Source organism: Alexandromys fortis, unplaced genomic scaffold, assembly GCF_014885135.2.
Source record: "Alexandromys fortis isolate MF-2015 unplaced genomic scaffold, M_Fortis_MF-2015_v1.1 scaffold_38, whole genome shotgun sequence".
NCBI classification, from domain to species: Eukaryota; Metazoa; Chordata; class Mammalia; order Rodentia; family Cricetidae; genus Alexandromys; species Alexandromys fortis.
In genome coordinates this window covers 4,130,203-4,148,408 of record NW_026067916.1, presented here as the reverse complement: position 1 = coordinate 4,148,408, position 18,206 = coordinate 4,130,203, and the positions used below count along the sequence as shown (strand labels likewise).

General features: G+C 43.2%; 1 protein-coding gene across 1 annotated transcript in view; it reads right to left on the bottom strand.

Moving 5' to 3' along the window:
• Elapor2 (endosome-lysosome associated apoptosis and autophagy regulator family member 2) overlaps positions 1 to 16,328 on the bottom strand; it is a 157,958-nt gene extending 141,630 nt beyond the window's left edge. The window contains exon 1 of the mRNA XM_050139874.1: positions 16,016 to 16,328. Within this exon, the coding sequence (XP_049995831.1) occupies positions 16,016 to 16,201 (186 nt within the window). The 5' untranslated portion in view covers positions 16,202 to 16,328. The remainder of the gene's footprint in view (positions 1 to 16,015) is intronic.
• Between the last annotated feature and the right edge of the window lie 1,878 nt (positions 16,329 to 18,206).

Below are 18,206 nucleotides of genomic sequence, written 5' to 3'. Positions count from 1 at the left end.
CACGTGAAAAAGAAGGACTCTGCACAGACATGCCACCCTCAGGAGGGTCAATGGGCACCTACACTCTTTGTATACAGGCAACACAACAGGACATTGAGGCCTCACATCTCCTTGGAAAGATCTGCCCTAGAGATGAGAGATTTCTGAGACACCTGAAGAAAAGATCACCCCTGAAGAAGAGGAATAACCTAAAGATGACTGAGTACCAGGCAGGGAATGGTAAGTACAAAACTCTAAGAATCGACCATGCTAATCTATGAACACAGATGAGTTCTACTTAGACACAGGGGCAGGCGATGGGGGTCACAAGAAAGTGCAGACTTTGGAGACAAACACGCCCCAGCTTTCTGGCCAAGCAGCTTTGTCATCTCATGGAAGTTGTTATTGTCCTTGAGCTCATTTGTCCTAAAAGCAGATGTGGACTGCTGTGACGATCGTGGCTAATAGAAGCAACGCATCCCAGCTTTAACACTCAACAAGTGGTTCTGACTACCAAAAGACTCGGCTTTTCTGACAAAATGTTAGAATTTACATAAGAGACCGGATGATTAATTTCTAAAAACAAACGGCTTTTCAACCCATCAGGGGAAAATCAATTAAAAGTAAAATTGTAGGAGAAAAACAATAAAATAAAGTAGGAATTAATGCAGAATGCTTCAGTAAAAGCTGAACAAACAAGGTCTTTAAATATAAAGATAATATTATAAAGATATCAATTTCCTAAGTAAACTAAGAGATTTAACAGAAGAAATTGTGAACCCTTTTAAATTTATTCTGAGTTGGAACTGAAAGAATAAATGAGTGAGAATAGCTGATAAACCTTTGAATGAAATCAAGTAGAATATAAAAGAATGAGAGGGGGAGATAGAAGGGAGAAGGAAAGGGTTGGGGAGAGCTTGGGGGAGTGGGGTGGTTGAGATAGAGGAAGGACGGATATGGGAGTAGGGAAGGAGATATCTTAATTGAGGGAGCCATTTTGGGGTTGACAAGAGGCTTGGCTCTGGAGAGGTTCCTAGGTGTCCACGGGGATGACCCCAGCTAGGACCCTGAGCAGTGGAGGAGAAGGTGCCTGAACTGACCTTGTCTTGTAGTCAGACTGATGACTATCTTGAATATCACCATAGAACCTTCGTCTGGCGATGGATGGAGATAGACAAGAGACCCACATCAGAGCACTGACTGAGCTCCCAAGGTCCAGTTGAAGAGCGAAAGGAGGGAGAAGATGAGCAAGGAAGTCAGGACCACGAGAGGTTGGTTCACCAACTGAGACAGTGTGCCTGAGCTAATGGGAGCTCACCAACTCCAGTTGGACTGGGAATGAATGAGCATGGGATCAAACTGGACCCTCTGAATGTGGTTGACATTTAGGGCAGACTGAGAAGCCAATAATAATGGCACTGGGATTTGTCTCCACTGCATATACTGGCTGTTTGGGATCCTATTCTTTTTGGATGCACACCTTCCTAAGCCTGGATGGAGGGGGGGAAGCCTTGGATTCCCACAGGGCAGGGTATCCTGCCCTCTCTTAGGACTGGAGAGGGTGGGGGAGGGCGGGCGGGAGGGAGGTAAGTGGGAGGAGGGGAGGAAGTGGGAATTTTTGCTGAATCAAAGTTTGTAAGTAAACAATTTTTAAAAAATCAAAAAAGTATGTACTAAAATTCTATATGAACTCTTGGTACAGAAAAAAATACATAGCACAAAAAAGTAAGGGGTTGGCATGGTGCCACATGTCTACATTTGAGAGACAGAGGCAGGAGGATTGGGAGTTCAAGGTATGCCTCAGCTACACAGTGAGTTCGAGTTAGCGTGGATTACATGATACCCTTTTCAAAAAGCAAACAAAACAAAGAAATAAAAACATAGCCCCAAAGAGATCAAATAACTGTGTATAAATACCTTCTACATATTATATAAAACAATAGATTATAAAAACTATATATAATAATACATATACAAAAACTATATATACAATACATAGTATAGAAAATAAATATAGAGAAAAGGTGAATTATAGATTACTCAAAATATATTTATAAAATTATTTATGTAGGTATTGTTCTCTTATGGCCTTGACATGTGGTCATCCCTCTCACTGGACTTCTTAGCCCTCTTGCCTTCCGAGACAGCCTTCCCAGGAAGGTAGAAAGGAAGCCCAACAGGGCAAAAGCCACTTTTCAATAGCCTCCTTCAAACACTGTGCTATAGGATATGGTGAATAAAGGAGCTCCAAGGCCTAAAGGATTAAGAGTCAGAGGCATCAAACACTAAACGATGAGTCCAAATACAGGATGCTCAGCATATTGTTAAATAAGAAAATAAGCTTTTAAAACTAATGTAGGAAATATTCCCGTTTTGTAAACAAATTTTCGTAAGAAAACGTATGCAAAAGATATTTTGGCATATAAAAGACACGCCTCATCCTGACGGTTAAGAGCACAGGCTGGAAGCGCAGCCTGGTCATGCGAGTAGCTCACGCATACTGGAGCAGGTCAAGGCTGAGCGCGTCAGAATTTAGGGGCATTAACACATACAATGCACCTCAAATTTTTAGCTAAGTTTTCGTTCTTATTTTTTATTGTTCTTATTATAAAAATGCTAAGATATTAAGAATGGTGTGTTTATTTGATGAAACTTTGAGTATTTTATTGTTTCATATTTCTATAGTATGCATTTATTGTTACCAATTCCTAAAAGTAATAAATGTCAGAAACTTGGAGCAAACAGTATTAATAACTTACCTGGTCTTAAGATAAATAAGTATGTCCTTAGTGCACCTGGCTCAGGGGTATTAAACCATCAATTATTATTTTGATTCAAGTTACTCCCTAGTATGTACATGAATCATCCAATCAAGTCTGCATTAAGCTTTTATCTCAAATGGTCAATTCTTTTTGCTCTCAGTTTTAGGGTGATAAACAAGGACCTTGATCTATTTTAGCAATATTAGAATTAATTGCTTAGCACAACAGATAAGATAACCCACTATTCTAAACCAAAGTACTAAAAATAAAGATTTGTTTTCTTTCCCATTTCAAGGGTTATGACTACAGCTCTTGGTGAAGTGTTCTTTGAGTCCATGGTTATATAGACAGTTCAGTACACCAGAACTCACGGTTCCCATAGTTACACCCTAGGCCAGTGTTCTGGTCAAAGCATGAGCCCTGCCCAAGTCTCGGAGTACAAAATAGCAGCTCCTGTGAACATAAAACACCTACTGGATGAACTCAGTTCTTCATTCTTCTGCTATTTACCAAGCCAAGTTATCTAAGTCAAAATTATATCAATGTCTGTTAAATGACCACATTTTACATGTTTGGAGTTTTAAGCTGACCACCCTCAATTTCTTGCATAGTCTTGATAAGGCAAACTTTTCAATAATTGACTTTCCTAATTTATACATCAAACGAATACATCTACAACTTTGTCCCTCTCTAAGTATTGCCTATGTGTTGAACTGGTGACCTAAATTAAATGCTTGCCTTCATGTATCATGCATTCTCTTCACATATAGACCCCAAGGCTGATCTGATCTGTCATTGCTTTAGTAGCCATGTGACAGATATGACCACAAAAGTAATCTTAAGAGTTCACCAATTCTCTGATGAGTGTGGTGGCGCATGCCTTCACAGCCAGGAATGTTACACCCTGTCTTTAAAACAATTAAAAATGAAAGAAAGGAAGAGAAAAGAAAAGGAAAGGAAAGGGAAGGAAAGGAAAGGAAAAAGAAAAAGAAAAGGAAAGATTTCACCAATCCTATGCTTAAACATGTAATTTTCAAGACCAGAAAAAATAGTCTACATTTCAATACAGTTTGTTTACTCATTATTCTAGCTTTTCAAAAAATATTTTGAGTCTCCTTTCTGCTTTCTACTCACTAGGCATCCTTCCCAGCTTTTAATTTTATAATATTTGGTTATACCTCCTTGAAACCAAAGTATTAATTAAAGCAGAAATAGTAAATAGTAATAGGTCAGGGATTTAATACTATACTGGACAACTTCATCCAACTTGGCATAAATTTTTAACATTATAACTTTGGAATATATTTGACTAATCAGGAACCTGTTTAGCATCCCATCACCCATCATGCACTTCTGAATCTTGTCCATAATGATAGAACAGCACACATGCCTTGCTGAATATGGAGAAGCACCGTCTCTTCATCATATCCAGAGCCAGTAGAGTCTTCCCCCATCAACCTCCAGCTAGCTTCTCTGCTAGTTCTCTGCTGACTGCCTTCTCCTTCTGCTTGCTCTTGAAGTGCTAACATTTCCCTAAGCACGCTACATTTGCTATTCTTGCTGTGTGCTCAGAGCTGGGGTGATCTCATCAATACCAATGACTCAGTGGCTCATGTGCTCAAAGCTCCTAGCTCCACTCTATCAGCAGGATTGCCCTATATGAACCAAATTTCAGGAGAACCATTTGGACACCTCCTGGGCACTTCAAATATGGGATGCACAATGCTGAGCTCATCCTACTTCTCCCCAGCTTCTTCCTCCTCCTTTCTCACCTTTACTGGTCAGTCTCCGTGAAAGGCAGCAATGGCATCTACCTAGAGCAAAACTTGGGAGGTGTTCAAGTCATGAGGGCTCTATTCTAATAAAGGACTCGTGCCATTAGCACAAAAGCAAGTTCTTTATTAAAAAAAAAAAAGGACATATCTAGCCATGGATTCCTAAAAAGGGGAACTTCTCTTTTCTCCCAATTTTATTAGTTCTTTGAGAATGTTGTACAACATATTAATTCCCTCCCCTGACTCCTCCAAGACCCATCCTCCCCTTCCCTACTCACCCAATTTTATGTCCTTTTTCTTTAACCCATCAAGTTCAGTTTATGCTGCCCTTATAGTCATAGGTGTGCGGCATTCCCTGGAAGGGCCATACCCTAAAATAAATCTGACTCTCCCTTTTCTAACAGATCAAATGCCAATATGTAGTTGTGGGGCTTTGTGCCCACCTCCTTTATCGAAGCTGAAATTTTGTCTGGCCTGAGTCTTGTGCAAGCCTTTTGAAGACAGTCTCGACTACTATGAATTTGTATCCAATGAGCTCCGGGACTACAGAGAGAGACCCTTCTCAAGAACAAACAAGCAAAAAGAAGACGTTCCAAAACATAATATGAAAACTTACTACTGTAGAAGATTCCTAAAATGTATACATACACACACATAAACACACACGTACAATAGATGATAGATAGGATGGATGGATGGATGGATGGATGGATAGATAGATAGATAGATAGATAGATAGATAGATAGATAGATAGATAGATAGATAGATAGATGATAGGTAGATAGATGATAGATAGATAGATAGATAGATGATAGATAGATAGATAGATAGATAGATAGATAGATAGATAGATAGACAGACAGACAGACAAATTGGGATAGATTTGCCCTATAATGTGGTGTTAGGAATGAGCTACCTCCTCTGGAGTCATTGGCAACTAAGTCCCCATAGATCCTCAAGCATTACAGGCTACTGCCAAAGCTTTACTTATACTGACTGTAAGACGCCATTGCTGAGGATGCCATACACTTGAGTCACAGAACGTGGAGGGACCAAGCTGATACTCTCCTGGAAGTGGAATCTTTTGCACAGGTGGTATGTCTATCTCTTCCCTCCCTGTCTTCTCCTCCCCTCCTGCCATTTGTCACTCTGCTAGTGTTTGATATTTTTCTTATTATAGAGGCAGCAGTCTCCTAAATGGTCTTCCAATCTTCAGTGTAACCCCCTTTTATCTAACACTACTTACTGTCTCGGGGCCTAAGCATCTCCCGCCATTCTGGCCCATGCACGCCTCATGCTGGTCGTTAGCACTCATTCATAACTTACCATTATATACAGCATGCTATTTCCTTTGCTAGTCATGCATTAGCTTCTGTGTATCTAGAACTGTACTTCCAAATTTCAGTGGAACATCACCTGCTCTAAGACCAAGCTCCTCCGCCGCGCTGAGCTGACCCTTCCTGCCGCTTCTACTCAACCCTGTGCATGGCTCTACCAAAGCATTTGACCCACCTGCCCTATCATCAGAACCTTGTGTGTCTTCCCATGGGAGGAACGTTTGCATGACTCGTTTACTAGGGGAATAAACACATGAACGACGATTGTGAAAGAAGTACCAGACAAAACTACTGACTTAAAATTTCAAAATACTGACTGCCAACACAAACCCAAAATGTTTTCAGTCACTTTGTGGCTGTGTCAGTATTTTTCTGAGCCATACATATATAAAACTTTACAGCCAGGCAGTGATGGCACACACCTTTAATCCCAACATTCAGGAGGCAGAGGCAGGTGAATCTCTGTGAGCTCAAGGCCAGCCTGGTCTAAGAGAGCAAGTTCCAGGACAGGCTTTAAAGCTACAGAGAAACCCTGTCTTGAAAAACAAAAACAACAACAAAAAAGACTTTATATTGTAGGAATGTAACAAGACATTATGCTCCATTCATTTTTTTAGAAATAAAAATGTATTCTTACCTAAAACATTAAGGGAAATAATAACATATATTTTATAGGTTAGACAATTTCTTTTCTTTCTCTGAGTGTTATATGTCTCAAAACATCTAGACATGCCCAAAATCTAGGGAACACATTTTTTTTTACTTATTATAGAAATCCATCAGAAAAAAACAATAAAACAAATTCTACAAAAGGCAAAATATAAATATTTAAGTGACATGAGAAATATTGCTGTTGGTAATGACTAAATAAACAAAAATTACACCATTGAGATATTTTCTTATTTTCTACCATCAAGTTAGTAAAAACAGTATCCTCCGATCTAAGACTTCTACTGTAAATCATCCACCCTTGGTCAGTAGAAACTTAGATAGCTTTATATCAATTATTATTAAGTTTTTATACTATATACAATTTAAAATAACCTACTTGCTTCAAATTAAATTCACCCATTTGTTCCACAGGCATTTACTGAGCACCTAATATATGCCATACCCTGTCTAAAGTGCTAGGAATACAATAAAATACTCATACACATAGAACACATCACCTACAAGTTTAATATGCAGCGGGAGAGGGAAGAGTCTTATGAGCAAATGATTACAACATATGATATTATGGATGCCAAAAATGAAAGTGAGAAAAACAAAAGCATAACCTAGAAATAGAAGGGGAGTTGTAACTTTATACACCTCTCCAGGGACAGCCTGGGAAGATGATTGCAGAGAAACATGGAGGACATGGGAAGAATCCCAAGCAGGTGTTTAATAGGAGGTTCTAGGCAGAGGAAACACTGCACAAACCCTGAGGAAGAATGCTCTTCGGAGTGGAATCTAGAGTGTGCCATTGTGCAAACGGAGTCCTCAGAGTTCATATGTTGAAAACTTTGTCCCTAGTGTGGCGATATCTGAAGACAGGAAGGGAGTGAGTCACGAGGGCATCGTTCTATGCACGTATTTATGCTGTTACTACAAAAGTGAGTTCACTGTAAAAGACAAGTTAAAGTCTCCTTCTCTCACAGCCACATTCGCCACATTCTGCAACGAGGCTCTCAACGATAGCCCAGCCCCTTTAATCTTCTTCTTGGCTTCCAGAACTGTCAGCCAAACAAATGCCTGCTTGTTATGAAACTACCCAGTCTGGGATATTTTGTCAGAACAGCACAAATTAGACAAGACAAGAAGTCGTCTAAGAGGTAAAATTATCACTTTCATCGAGGCCAGTTCATGTTGCGCCCTTGTTATGGTTTAGATCAGGAACACCCTGTTAGACTCCGGTATTAGACACCCCAGTGGGTGGTGCTATGCCCCTCTGCTAGTCCACTCCTGAAGTCCCGCCCCATGATGCTCTGTTTTACCCCTCACTACAAGCTTATAAGCAATAGAACCAATTGGCCATGGACCAAACGCCCTGAAGTCATCAGTCACGATAAATCTTTCTTCCTTCAAGACGATTTCCTCAAGAATCCTGATGGACAGCTGACACACACAGACGTACACACCAGCATCACCGCTTTGGTGCTTAATAAAGCCTTAAAAGGGTTTAATATAGAAAAGTAACGTTTGTGTAACTTATGGGGTTTTTCTCTGAAGTTTAAAAAATTTGATATTTTGATCAAAGAGTGGATAAAAAAAGGTTTGGAAAAATATAACAAAAACTACCCCATAGGTAGTTGGTTGATCTTTCTTCTCTTCAGTTCCTTAAAAGACTTTAGAACCAGCAAGCCAACCTCTATGCTTTCCCATCAAAGAAAAGCAGAACATTGCTTTTTCAGGATTATTTTATTTCAAATGTCAATGGCATGAGTGACTGTCTAGTAAATTACATTTTAATCAGATATTTTCTGGTACTTGCAATTCCACAGTATTAAAAGTACATTTCCCTTGGGGGTATTTCTAATAAAGATGATAACATTTTAGAAATAAATCAATATTGGTACTTACATGAAAGTTTTCACCTGGGAAGTGTAGCATTTCTTGATCTTAAATTTTCTGAATGTCAAATAAATTCATTTTTTTATTTAAAAAAACTAATTTATGTTTGAATATTCTTTGTTGACTGTAGTGTGAAATCACGATGGGGAGTGAGACATAGGGTGGTGTAGCCCAGAAGCCCCAGGTGGTGACAGGTCTGATCCTAAACAAGACATACACCAGGAGCAGGGCACACATTTCCAACAGTTTCCTACTTATTTTGAGTATTCCAGAAGATAATTACAGCTACAGAAAATGCCTCTCCCAATAGGTAGCAAAGATGGAAAACATTAACCAAGAAGGCTGATCATTGCTCGCCTTAATATTGCAGCTGTTTGTAGGCTAATGCCAGTCTTGGGTGTAGTACTTAATGATTTCCATATTTGTTTCTTCTGTCGGGGTGAACATCTAGAAAGTGCTGCACGCATCCTCTGCATCCTGCCTCATCACCAGCGTGCATACCGGTCTTGGTATCCAGACAGTAACTGAGCAATGTTTGCTGAGGTACTTCCCAAGAATCGGAGGATCACATGGCCCATGCAATGTGGTGGATGGCTTTGGTGGATGGCTTTCTAGGATGTTCGGCTGAAGCAGGAAGTCACTGGGGTGAAAGTTCAAGGGCTTTTGGAATAAAACTTGTCCCCACATTTTTAGAATAAAAACCTTACTCCTTGTTTTATTCTAAGAGCAGTGGGCTGTATATATCAGAGTGTACCCTAACTACCAAAGGGAAGCATGCTAGGCCTCTGCCTCAGAGCTTCTGATTTAGTAAGTTGTGAATAGAGCCAGGACCCAAGAAACTGTGTATCTAACGAGTTCTGAGATAATGCTAGGTGTTGCTGGTCCTAGCATCACTCTGAGGACCACTAACCTAAAGGGAAGAAACAAGTCTTTAGTAACAAAACTTTGACCACAAATAATAAATAGGATCTTCTGCCCCAGAATTTCAAACTGAAGGCCAGCATATCACCATCGCTGGGTGTTTATTTCTGTCTTAAATCGGGTACAACTGAAAGGAGATGTCAATTATGACTAATTGCACCATAAAAATCAATTTCTGCATATAATTGAAAAAGCAAAGCTAACCACTTACTCTCTTTTGAAGGCAGTGATTAGTGCTTCCAAAGAAGATCTATGTCTTACTTATTTTTATAATCCCAAAAGTGCTTTCAACAAAAAAATGCCCTCAATCACTGTTTGCGGAGTAAGATTATGTAATTCCTTTCCTCGGTGAGCATACTATGTACGTGGGGAAAATGTGTGCTCAAAGACTTTGATAATCCTTTGACAAGGGTAGCGTATGCTATCCTTGCGTGATTTTAAAAAAATACGGGCCCCTTCTGAGCACATGACTTGGGAGAAGGCATCCCTTCCTCCACACATGGCAGAGCACACGCTTATCACACTGAGCTCTGGGAGGATTCTAGCTCTTTCTTGCACCTTGGATAAAACACAGAGTCACTCACCCATACCGGCAGCTTCCTGCATACAATACTCATGGGCAAACATATAGCTGCCAGAAAGAGAAGATGCTGCAGCTGGACCGCAGAAGAGAGAAAAGGTCCATTGTCTTTTGTGGCACAGGCAGTCAATAGAGGTCTAGGACAGGAAGAGTCACGTGCCTGAGATGCTCTATCACCACCACCCAGGACCTTCAGCCAGCAAACTTCTACTATTATAGTAGCTTGCCTCTCGCCCCTCACTAGGGTAATGCTATAATTTGGATGTATGTGCTGAAGGTTTGGTCCCCAGCTAGAGGAGGTATTGAGAGCTGACTGGATCTTAAGGGAGCTATTCATTGATAGAGTTCTCTATTCATGACTTCATAGCTAAATGGGCTAGCAAGAGTTGGGGCCTACTTGCAGGAATAGATGAACAGTGTATCTTGTCTCTAAACCTTTCCGTCCCTCCCTCCCTCCCTCTTTCTTTGTCCCTTTTTGCCTCCATCCTTGGCATGGAGTCAGAAGCGTCCTCTGCCACACACTTCCACAGCCTCATTTTTCTTGGTCTTGCTTCAGGCCCAAAGCAATAGAGCGAGATGACTACATTCCGAAACCATGAGCCAAAATAAACCTGTTCTTCTAAGCTGTTCCTCTCATGTATTTTTGTCACGGTGACAAAATGCTATCACACACAGGTGGCTATGCATTCTCACTATACACGGTATTTCCCATCACACCATTTATGGCAACCATAATTATGTGATGCGTGGGTTTGTTTGGGATTTGCCCCCACAAGATTATAAAGCTCTGTGTGAGAAGAGGCCATGTGTTTTTCAACATGTTATTACAATTGCTTGGTACCTAAGTATTATAAACGTGTGCATATAATACATATATATTGAAAATGAACTATTAGAATATGTTAGGAAACGCAGTAAAGAAAGAATTATCCGTGGTTTCCTCCACGGAAAAAATAAAGGACAACCAGAACTTGAGGAGATTAAGACAGTCCAAAGCAAGGATCGCCAACGCTGCTGCAAAAAAGCATTGCAAGCAAAGTGTGCCGCTGTCTGCACTGTGTGTTGCTATTTTCTTCCCTTGTGCTAAAATATGACATTTCACAGATCTATCAACTCCTGGCTTTACATTGTAAATATTGATGGTGTGAATACTTGCTCACATTTGCCTAAAACATGGGAAATGGAACTGAGCATGAGAACTTGGATGGAAAATTCACCTCCGCAGGCACAAGCAAGAGTAACGATGGTAGCCGCGTGAAAAACAGAGGTGGGGTGCTAGCTCCTCCAGGGATAGCGACTCCCCCGTAGCTCATGGTCAGAGTCTCCCGTAAGTAGTCATCTACAAGTTTTCTGGTTTATGTGAACTTAGAAATAGCGATCGCTTCCCCATCTGGGACGGCTTGACGGCTATCCTATCCTCTCTATCCCCTTCCTCGTCTGCGAGTTGAGAACAGCTCATCCTGGCTGATCCTGGTAGAACCGCTCGGGCACAGAGCGCCAGCGACCTGAAGAGCACCAGCCAAACGAAGAGCCTCTTGTCAGCTCTCATCTTGTGCAGGGCACTGGTCAGGCACCTACCCCTTTCTTCTTCAGAGTCTTTCCTCCCTTCCTTCAAAATCCCAGAACTCCCCATTCTCCACTCTAGCCATTGTTCTGCCTCTCCTTTGTGAAGGTTTCTGCTCCATTCAGTGTTGTTAGAGCCTGAGTTCCACCCTTTCGACCACTCCTTTTAGCCACGTGACTCTCAGGTCCCCCGACTAGCCCAGACCATGATCCTGAGCACGGAAGCTTGATTCCTGCTGGCTGACAATTAAACAGCTCTATGTAAGTCAGTCACTCTTAAAAAAAAAAAAAAAAAAAAAAAAGTTCCTTCTCTTCTCCCATTCCTTAACCTTGGGGCTAGAAGCACTTCCTCCTAATCAGGCTAAAAACCCTCATTCACTCAGCATTCACATCCACTTGTGCCAAATCTAACAGCATCTCTTTTCCACTTCCAGAGCCACCCCTTAGCCCCGCCTCCCTTCCCTGGACGTTAATCACTCCGCCCCGCCTCCCTTCCCTGGACGTTAATCACCACCCCCTCCAAGAAAGGTCTCACCTCTCTCCAGTTCCCACTTTTCTCAGTCTGGCCTCCATCCTATTGCCAAACTAAATGTTTAAAGTCTTCTCTTGCTTCTGGCTGCCAATCCAGGGAAGACCACCTCCTTCTCAGCATGGCGTCAGACCCCTCACGACCAGACTCCTGCGCCTCTCGGATCCACTGCGCAGGAAGCTCCTTGCTGCTCACTGTAGTCCAGTTGTACCCAATCTTGACACAATACAGCTTTGTGTTTCTGCCACTTTGATCTGGGCTCTACGCCTGAAACGCCTTTTCCCCAAAGGAGCCACAGTCCTGTCTGACTCTTGACTCTTATCTTTTTTTGGTAAATTCCTGTTCATCTTTCAAGCCCTCTTCACTTCTTTGTTAATTCTTTTTCCAAGCCGTCCATGTGGTTTCTAGTACCATTTGCCTCTCTTGTGGGATCAAATCCCTTATTATAATTGGTTGTTTGCATATCTGCCTCATCCTTCCTCATATATATTATATTTTAATTTTGCATTTATTTTGTTATATTTATCATGACATTTTGCCTGCAGACTAGTGTAAACTGAATCAATGTTGGTGGAATAAAAGCTGTTGGCCAAAAATCATCACTCACTAAAACTTCGGAGATGCCGTGCAAGATTTCAGAGCAATGAACTAAGGACCTCGTGATTGCAGTTACTAAATTTAAATAATGTACACATAATCCACTTAGTTCTGTTCTTTTTTGTTCTCACAGGCTCTTTTTTAATATCTCATTGCAATGCTGAATCATCTGTTGGCCTGGATACGTTTTCCTCTGGCTGCCCTAATAAGTCCAGTTAGTCAATTAGTCAAAAACAGCTTACTAAATTCACAGGTGTAAGCCTAGGCTTGAGTCTGAGCCTTTGAAGTCTCCCTCACAATGCTTCCTGAAATAGTAGCCTCAAGCTCCACTAATCTAACCATCAACAACCCTCACACTGATACAGATTTCTCCTTTGATAATCTTACACGTCCTCATAATAAAACAGGGCGTTCATTAGAGTCAGTGTGCCAGTGAAAAACTCATGCACAAAACCCCAGGAAGTTTTCCCCTCATACAAGACCCCAAATATTCGCAAACCACTCTTATGTCCGGATACCGTTTAAAGACATCACATGCTGTCCTTGCCCTTCATCTCTGGGTGCACAGGCTTGATTTCTTGTTTCTCTCTCCCAAGATGTCCCTTCCTGTTGGTGTACTTCCACACTGCTGATCTGATCGGCAGCTGAACGTCCAAGAGCCATCACTTGACTTCCTCTTTCCACTCCATCACCCAAGGACTTTGGCAGCACTGTACTCAGAACCTCAGTCCAGAGTCCACCTTGCCACAGAATCTAAGGTGAAAACCTCAGCCCACAGCTGAATTGAATCTTTGAAGATCCTTTGTCTCATCTCGGGCAATCGTCATCAGCTTCCTCCCAGACCAGTTTCCTACACTGTCTTTTCTTCTACAAGTAAGGAGGGAAAAAAATCAGCCTTTGTGACATCATTAAACATGGCTTAGTCTACAAAAACGCTGAGGTTTAGAGTACCCTGCAGATTTTCCCATTGCCCCTTTCTCTCGTGCTATCAGCTTTGATGCTTTAGCCCCAGAGGTCCTCGTCTTCGCTCTTCTCAGTCTCTCTCCATCTCATAGTACTGATGTCCTTGTGTTCAGGAACAACTCCATAACTCCCTTAGCATTAAGAAAAACTATCACTGATCAGGCCGTCATGGCTCCCAGCACTAAGGAGGCAAGTACCAGGTCACTCTGTGATGTAGAGGTGAAACCCAAAAGACACAGCAGTTAAAACAATCATAGTAGACAGAGAATAGCTATTCTATTCTGCTTATGGCCTTAAGTCAACATCTGTCTCTCAGAGGAACTTGCCACGATCCTCACACTCCCAAACCAAGAAGTCCTTGCCCTCAATGCCTGAGGATCTTTTACCTCTCATTTTCCTCTTCAAAACAATGGTAGACTGAAACAATGATCAGGAGCACAAATTAGCTCAGCTAGTCTGGGTATCAACCATCAGATTGTGCCCCTGGGAAGCCTCTTGTAGTTCCAGAGGAGCCTCTAACCCACAGCACATAGTCTCACAAGCTTTCAGTCTGCAGGAAGAATATCAGCAGGTCTGTGCATTGCTGGTTCCATAACCACAAACACCTACAGGCTGCCTCAGTAGCATCCTCTTTTATATTTTTTTTCTATTTCCATTTTCAAAGAGAAAAATTCAACATTGATACCTAAAAGGATGACTCAAATACAGTCTCTGAAGCCAATTCAACGAAAAGCTGGAACTGGATGAGCATCACTCCCTTGTGCGTTCCATCATCCCCTTGCCTCCGTTCTGCATGGTTATAGTCTAGGAGTCGGGATGCAGGACCACTTGGTAGCGTTCTTACCTAGCATGCAAGCCCTAGGTTTGATCCCTACCACCGTATAAACTGGGTATGGTGACCTAACCTTTGATCCCAGCACCTGAGGCAGGAGGATCAGAAACTCAAGGCCCATCACTTGTTACATAAGGAATTTGAACCCCGCCTGGGCTAGAAACCTTGTAAATATGTAAATAAAGACTGTGGTATCTCTTCTATTGGCCTTGGCTTTTCCACTTCAAGCAGGTTCCTCACTAAAAAAGGATTAACGTCGCAAGGAACTTAGAACTTCACTTCAGAAAATAAACATGTTCTACGTGCTGTGACCAGGCAACTGGAGGGGAAAGTTTATCTCGACCCAACAGTTGTGGACGTCGGAAAAAGCGGGATCCTTCACAAGGGACAAGCGGCAGAAGACAGACCGAAGCAACGCCAGTGCCCTCTGACATCGAGCCCAGCTGGTAGCTGAGCCCTTGCCCTGATTCGCTAGTCACAATGCAGCTGCAGAGTCCCAGGCTAGCTTTCCCCTCTCACGCCCCATCTCAGGCTGTCCTGGGACTTGTATTGTAGGAGAGGAAGATGAAAAACCCACGGATGATGGATGGTGTCTAGAAGGACGATACTCTAATTCAGAAGTGGTTCCTCACGAAAGGGAGCTGATGGCTAACCTATTTTTTTGCTGAATAAATATAAAGAACCGATCACCACGATTCCGAGCAATCTTCCTTCAGACGGCGTATGTGGCTCACCTCTCCAACACGATCATTCAAAGTGGGTCAGAAATGTTCCTTCCTTCCCCCATTGATTTTCATTAAAAGGATGCACTTTCTGGAGCGCTGAAGGGAAAGATAAACACCCAGTGCAACTTACAGTGACACCCTCTGTAAATTTTTGGCACACTAAGTCTCGTTTTCCTAAAAGCAGAAGAAAAAAAATCTAATCACCCAGAATTTATCCTTTTTGGCTATAAATCAGCAGCGATTTCAAGCCGTAAAGTACACAGCTGCACGGTTTCGGCCAGGTAAAGCACCTCCCCAAGGAGCATATTTGCTTTGCCCATTCTGATTTTCTACATCACCAACCTGTCTCTGTCCTAAGTAATTTTTTTTCGTACCTTCTTCACAACCATGTCTTGCCCCCAGAACGTCAAGGGACACCACAGCATGCTTATGTGGAAACGGAGATCAAGGGAGTTGGGTAAAAGCATTTGTGGAGACAGAGGAACCGAGAAAGCAGGAGAGGGAGGGTCAGTATCTAGCGCTCTAAAAAGCTATAAAGCGATAGTTTCTAAATCCCACAAGGCAGGACTTCCCCCAGTCTCCTCCCTTTCCTGAAATTTCTCCCTCAACCCCAGGTCCTGAGCCTAGCTATCCAACCCGGGCGCCCGCAAAGTCCTTTCAGAAACCCCCAAACACCAGCGCGGAGAGAAAAGGCACCACCAGAAAGACAGCAAACCTGCACACCCGCTCCTAGCCAGCTAGCACGGGCGAGCAACTTCCATCATCCCTGGACACAACCGAACGCCCCTGTCCTCCAAGCCCGAAAAAGGTGATGGCCACTCTGAGCCCGGATCCGCGCGGCCGCCCCACCCCGCACCCCGGCCGCAAACTCCAGGCGGGGGGACCAGGTGCTGCTCACCTCCTGGCACGCAGGAAGCGGGCGGCCCGAGGAGGGCGAGTCCCCAGCCCAGGCTGCCTGGCAGGCGGCGAGCGCCCAGCAGCAAATCCAGGCGGGGCTCCGGGGCGGCGAGCGCGCGCAGCGGGGACCCTCGGGCGGTCGCCCCCAGCCCCTGCTCCGAACCCGCCGCTGGGCGAGCAGCAGCATCGCGGCGCTGGGTGGACTCGGACGATCAGGCTGCACAGCTTCGGCTCCCGGAGGCGGCGAGGACGGTGCTTTCTGCTCCTCTCCGCCAGGCTCCGCTCAGCCTCAGCCGGTCCTCCCGCTGACAGCTCGGCCGCTCCGCTCGCAGCGCGGGCAGCCTGCGCCCGTGCTCCCGTCACGCCGGAGGGAGGGACCGTGGGACGCGGGGGCGGCGCGGGGGCGGGCCGCGGGGCGGGGACGCGAGAGCCAGGAGCAGGTGGCGCGAGCTAAGGCTGAGGCCCAGCCCAGCACGCGTACAATGGTGGCACTGCCAACCGTGCAGGAGCCTCGCGACATGATAGAGGGGGTCGGGGTGGCCAGGGACCCCGAGGTGTCGCTCCTCTTTAGAACCCTATGGACACCCTAAGGAATAGCTCTTGAAAGGACCCACGCCTGGCAACCTCAAAATGAATTTCAACATGATTAGGGTTTGCCTGAAATGGCACGGATGAAAGAGGCCTGAGGTCTGTAGGACTGGACTCAGTATCTCTTCTATTTAAACGAAAATGGTTACGGCACCCACGAGGAGGGGTCGCCGTGCGGGTTAATTAAGTTGATATGCACAAAGCTCTTGGAAGGGTGCCTGGCTTGCAGTAGATGTTTGCGGTGGTGCTTGCTGCTGATATTAATATTATTTCATACAGATGTGCAGCCTCTAACGCGCAACCCTTTTTGCTTCTGGGAAGACATTTCTCCTGTACAGAAATAATGCAATGGTGGTCTGTTTTGTGCAGCCCCCACGAAGCAGTGAACAAGGACATGTAGGTGTAGGAGGATGCCAAGGATATTTGACCCTAGGAATTAACAAGTTATTGTGTTCAGTTATCCTGTTCATTCGGTTACTTGGAGAAACCCACCTGACACGCGAAATATAAAAGCACCTAAATTATCTGCAGCACTGTAAATACGTTTACTCAAATATATAAACATCCCCTTTCCGTTGTCTTCCTCTTACAGGTAAATGTTCTGTTATCACTCTGCTTTTATTTCCTCTGTATGTTTTTCTTAATTCTTTAATCCATCAGGAATTCATGTGAACCGAACTTATATTATCTTGGTCAACAACTAACCACATGACTCATGAATTTAAAACATTTTCTTTATAAAAAATAAAGCCCATTTTTGTCCATGTAACTAGATTAAATTGCAATTACAGCTCTCCCTCAGTAGCACCGTTTGTCACTCTCATTTAGTAGTTTCCTCTTAAAGGAGCAGACAGCCCAGGCTTATGAAATGTACATTGGTTTTCTCTTATGCGGGGTACATACAACCAGAGGAGAACTTCCCCAACACTCAACAACAGCCAGAACTACACCAACAACAGCAGAGCTCAAGACGTGCTATCTACATAGACAGGTTTTTGCAGGTAGAGCAGATAACCATACAAATGACCAAAAGTTTTTAAATCTTCTAAACACAAAAACAATGTTAGGAAGTATGAATGAATTCAATTAATGAATGTTTGAGATGTAAATTTTATATGGCTGGAATGAAATATTATGAAAAGTATTTCTATATGAATCCAGAAATAAGAATAATTCTAGTAAGTGTGTTTGTGGATTAAGCACTCTGGAGCACAGGTATTCTGGAAAACAACTTGACAACATACCAAAACATGTGTATTCATTCAGGGAACATGGTAGAGGAGGAGACAGGAAAAATGTAAGAGCAGAAAGGAAGATAAAGAGGAAGACAGCAACAGGCTGTCTTCTGGGCACAGCACAGCCATTGCTATAGTCAAACATTTCTCTCCTGCCTACCAGTTCCCAAATAACCACTCAGGGGCTTAGTTTTACTTATAAACACTTGGCCTATAGCTCAGGCTTCTTATTAGCGAACTCTTACACTTGAAATAACCCATGTTTCTTATCTATGCTTTGCCACATGGTTCATGACTTGTTGCCTCATTTTCTCTAAGTCCTGCTTTCTCTGCTGCTGGCTGGCATCTCCTCTGACCCCACCCTTCCTC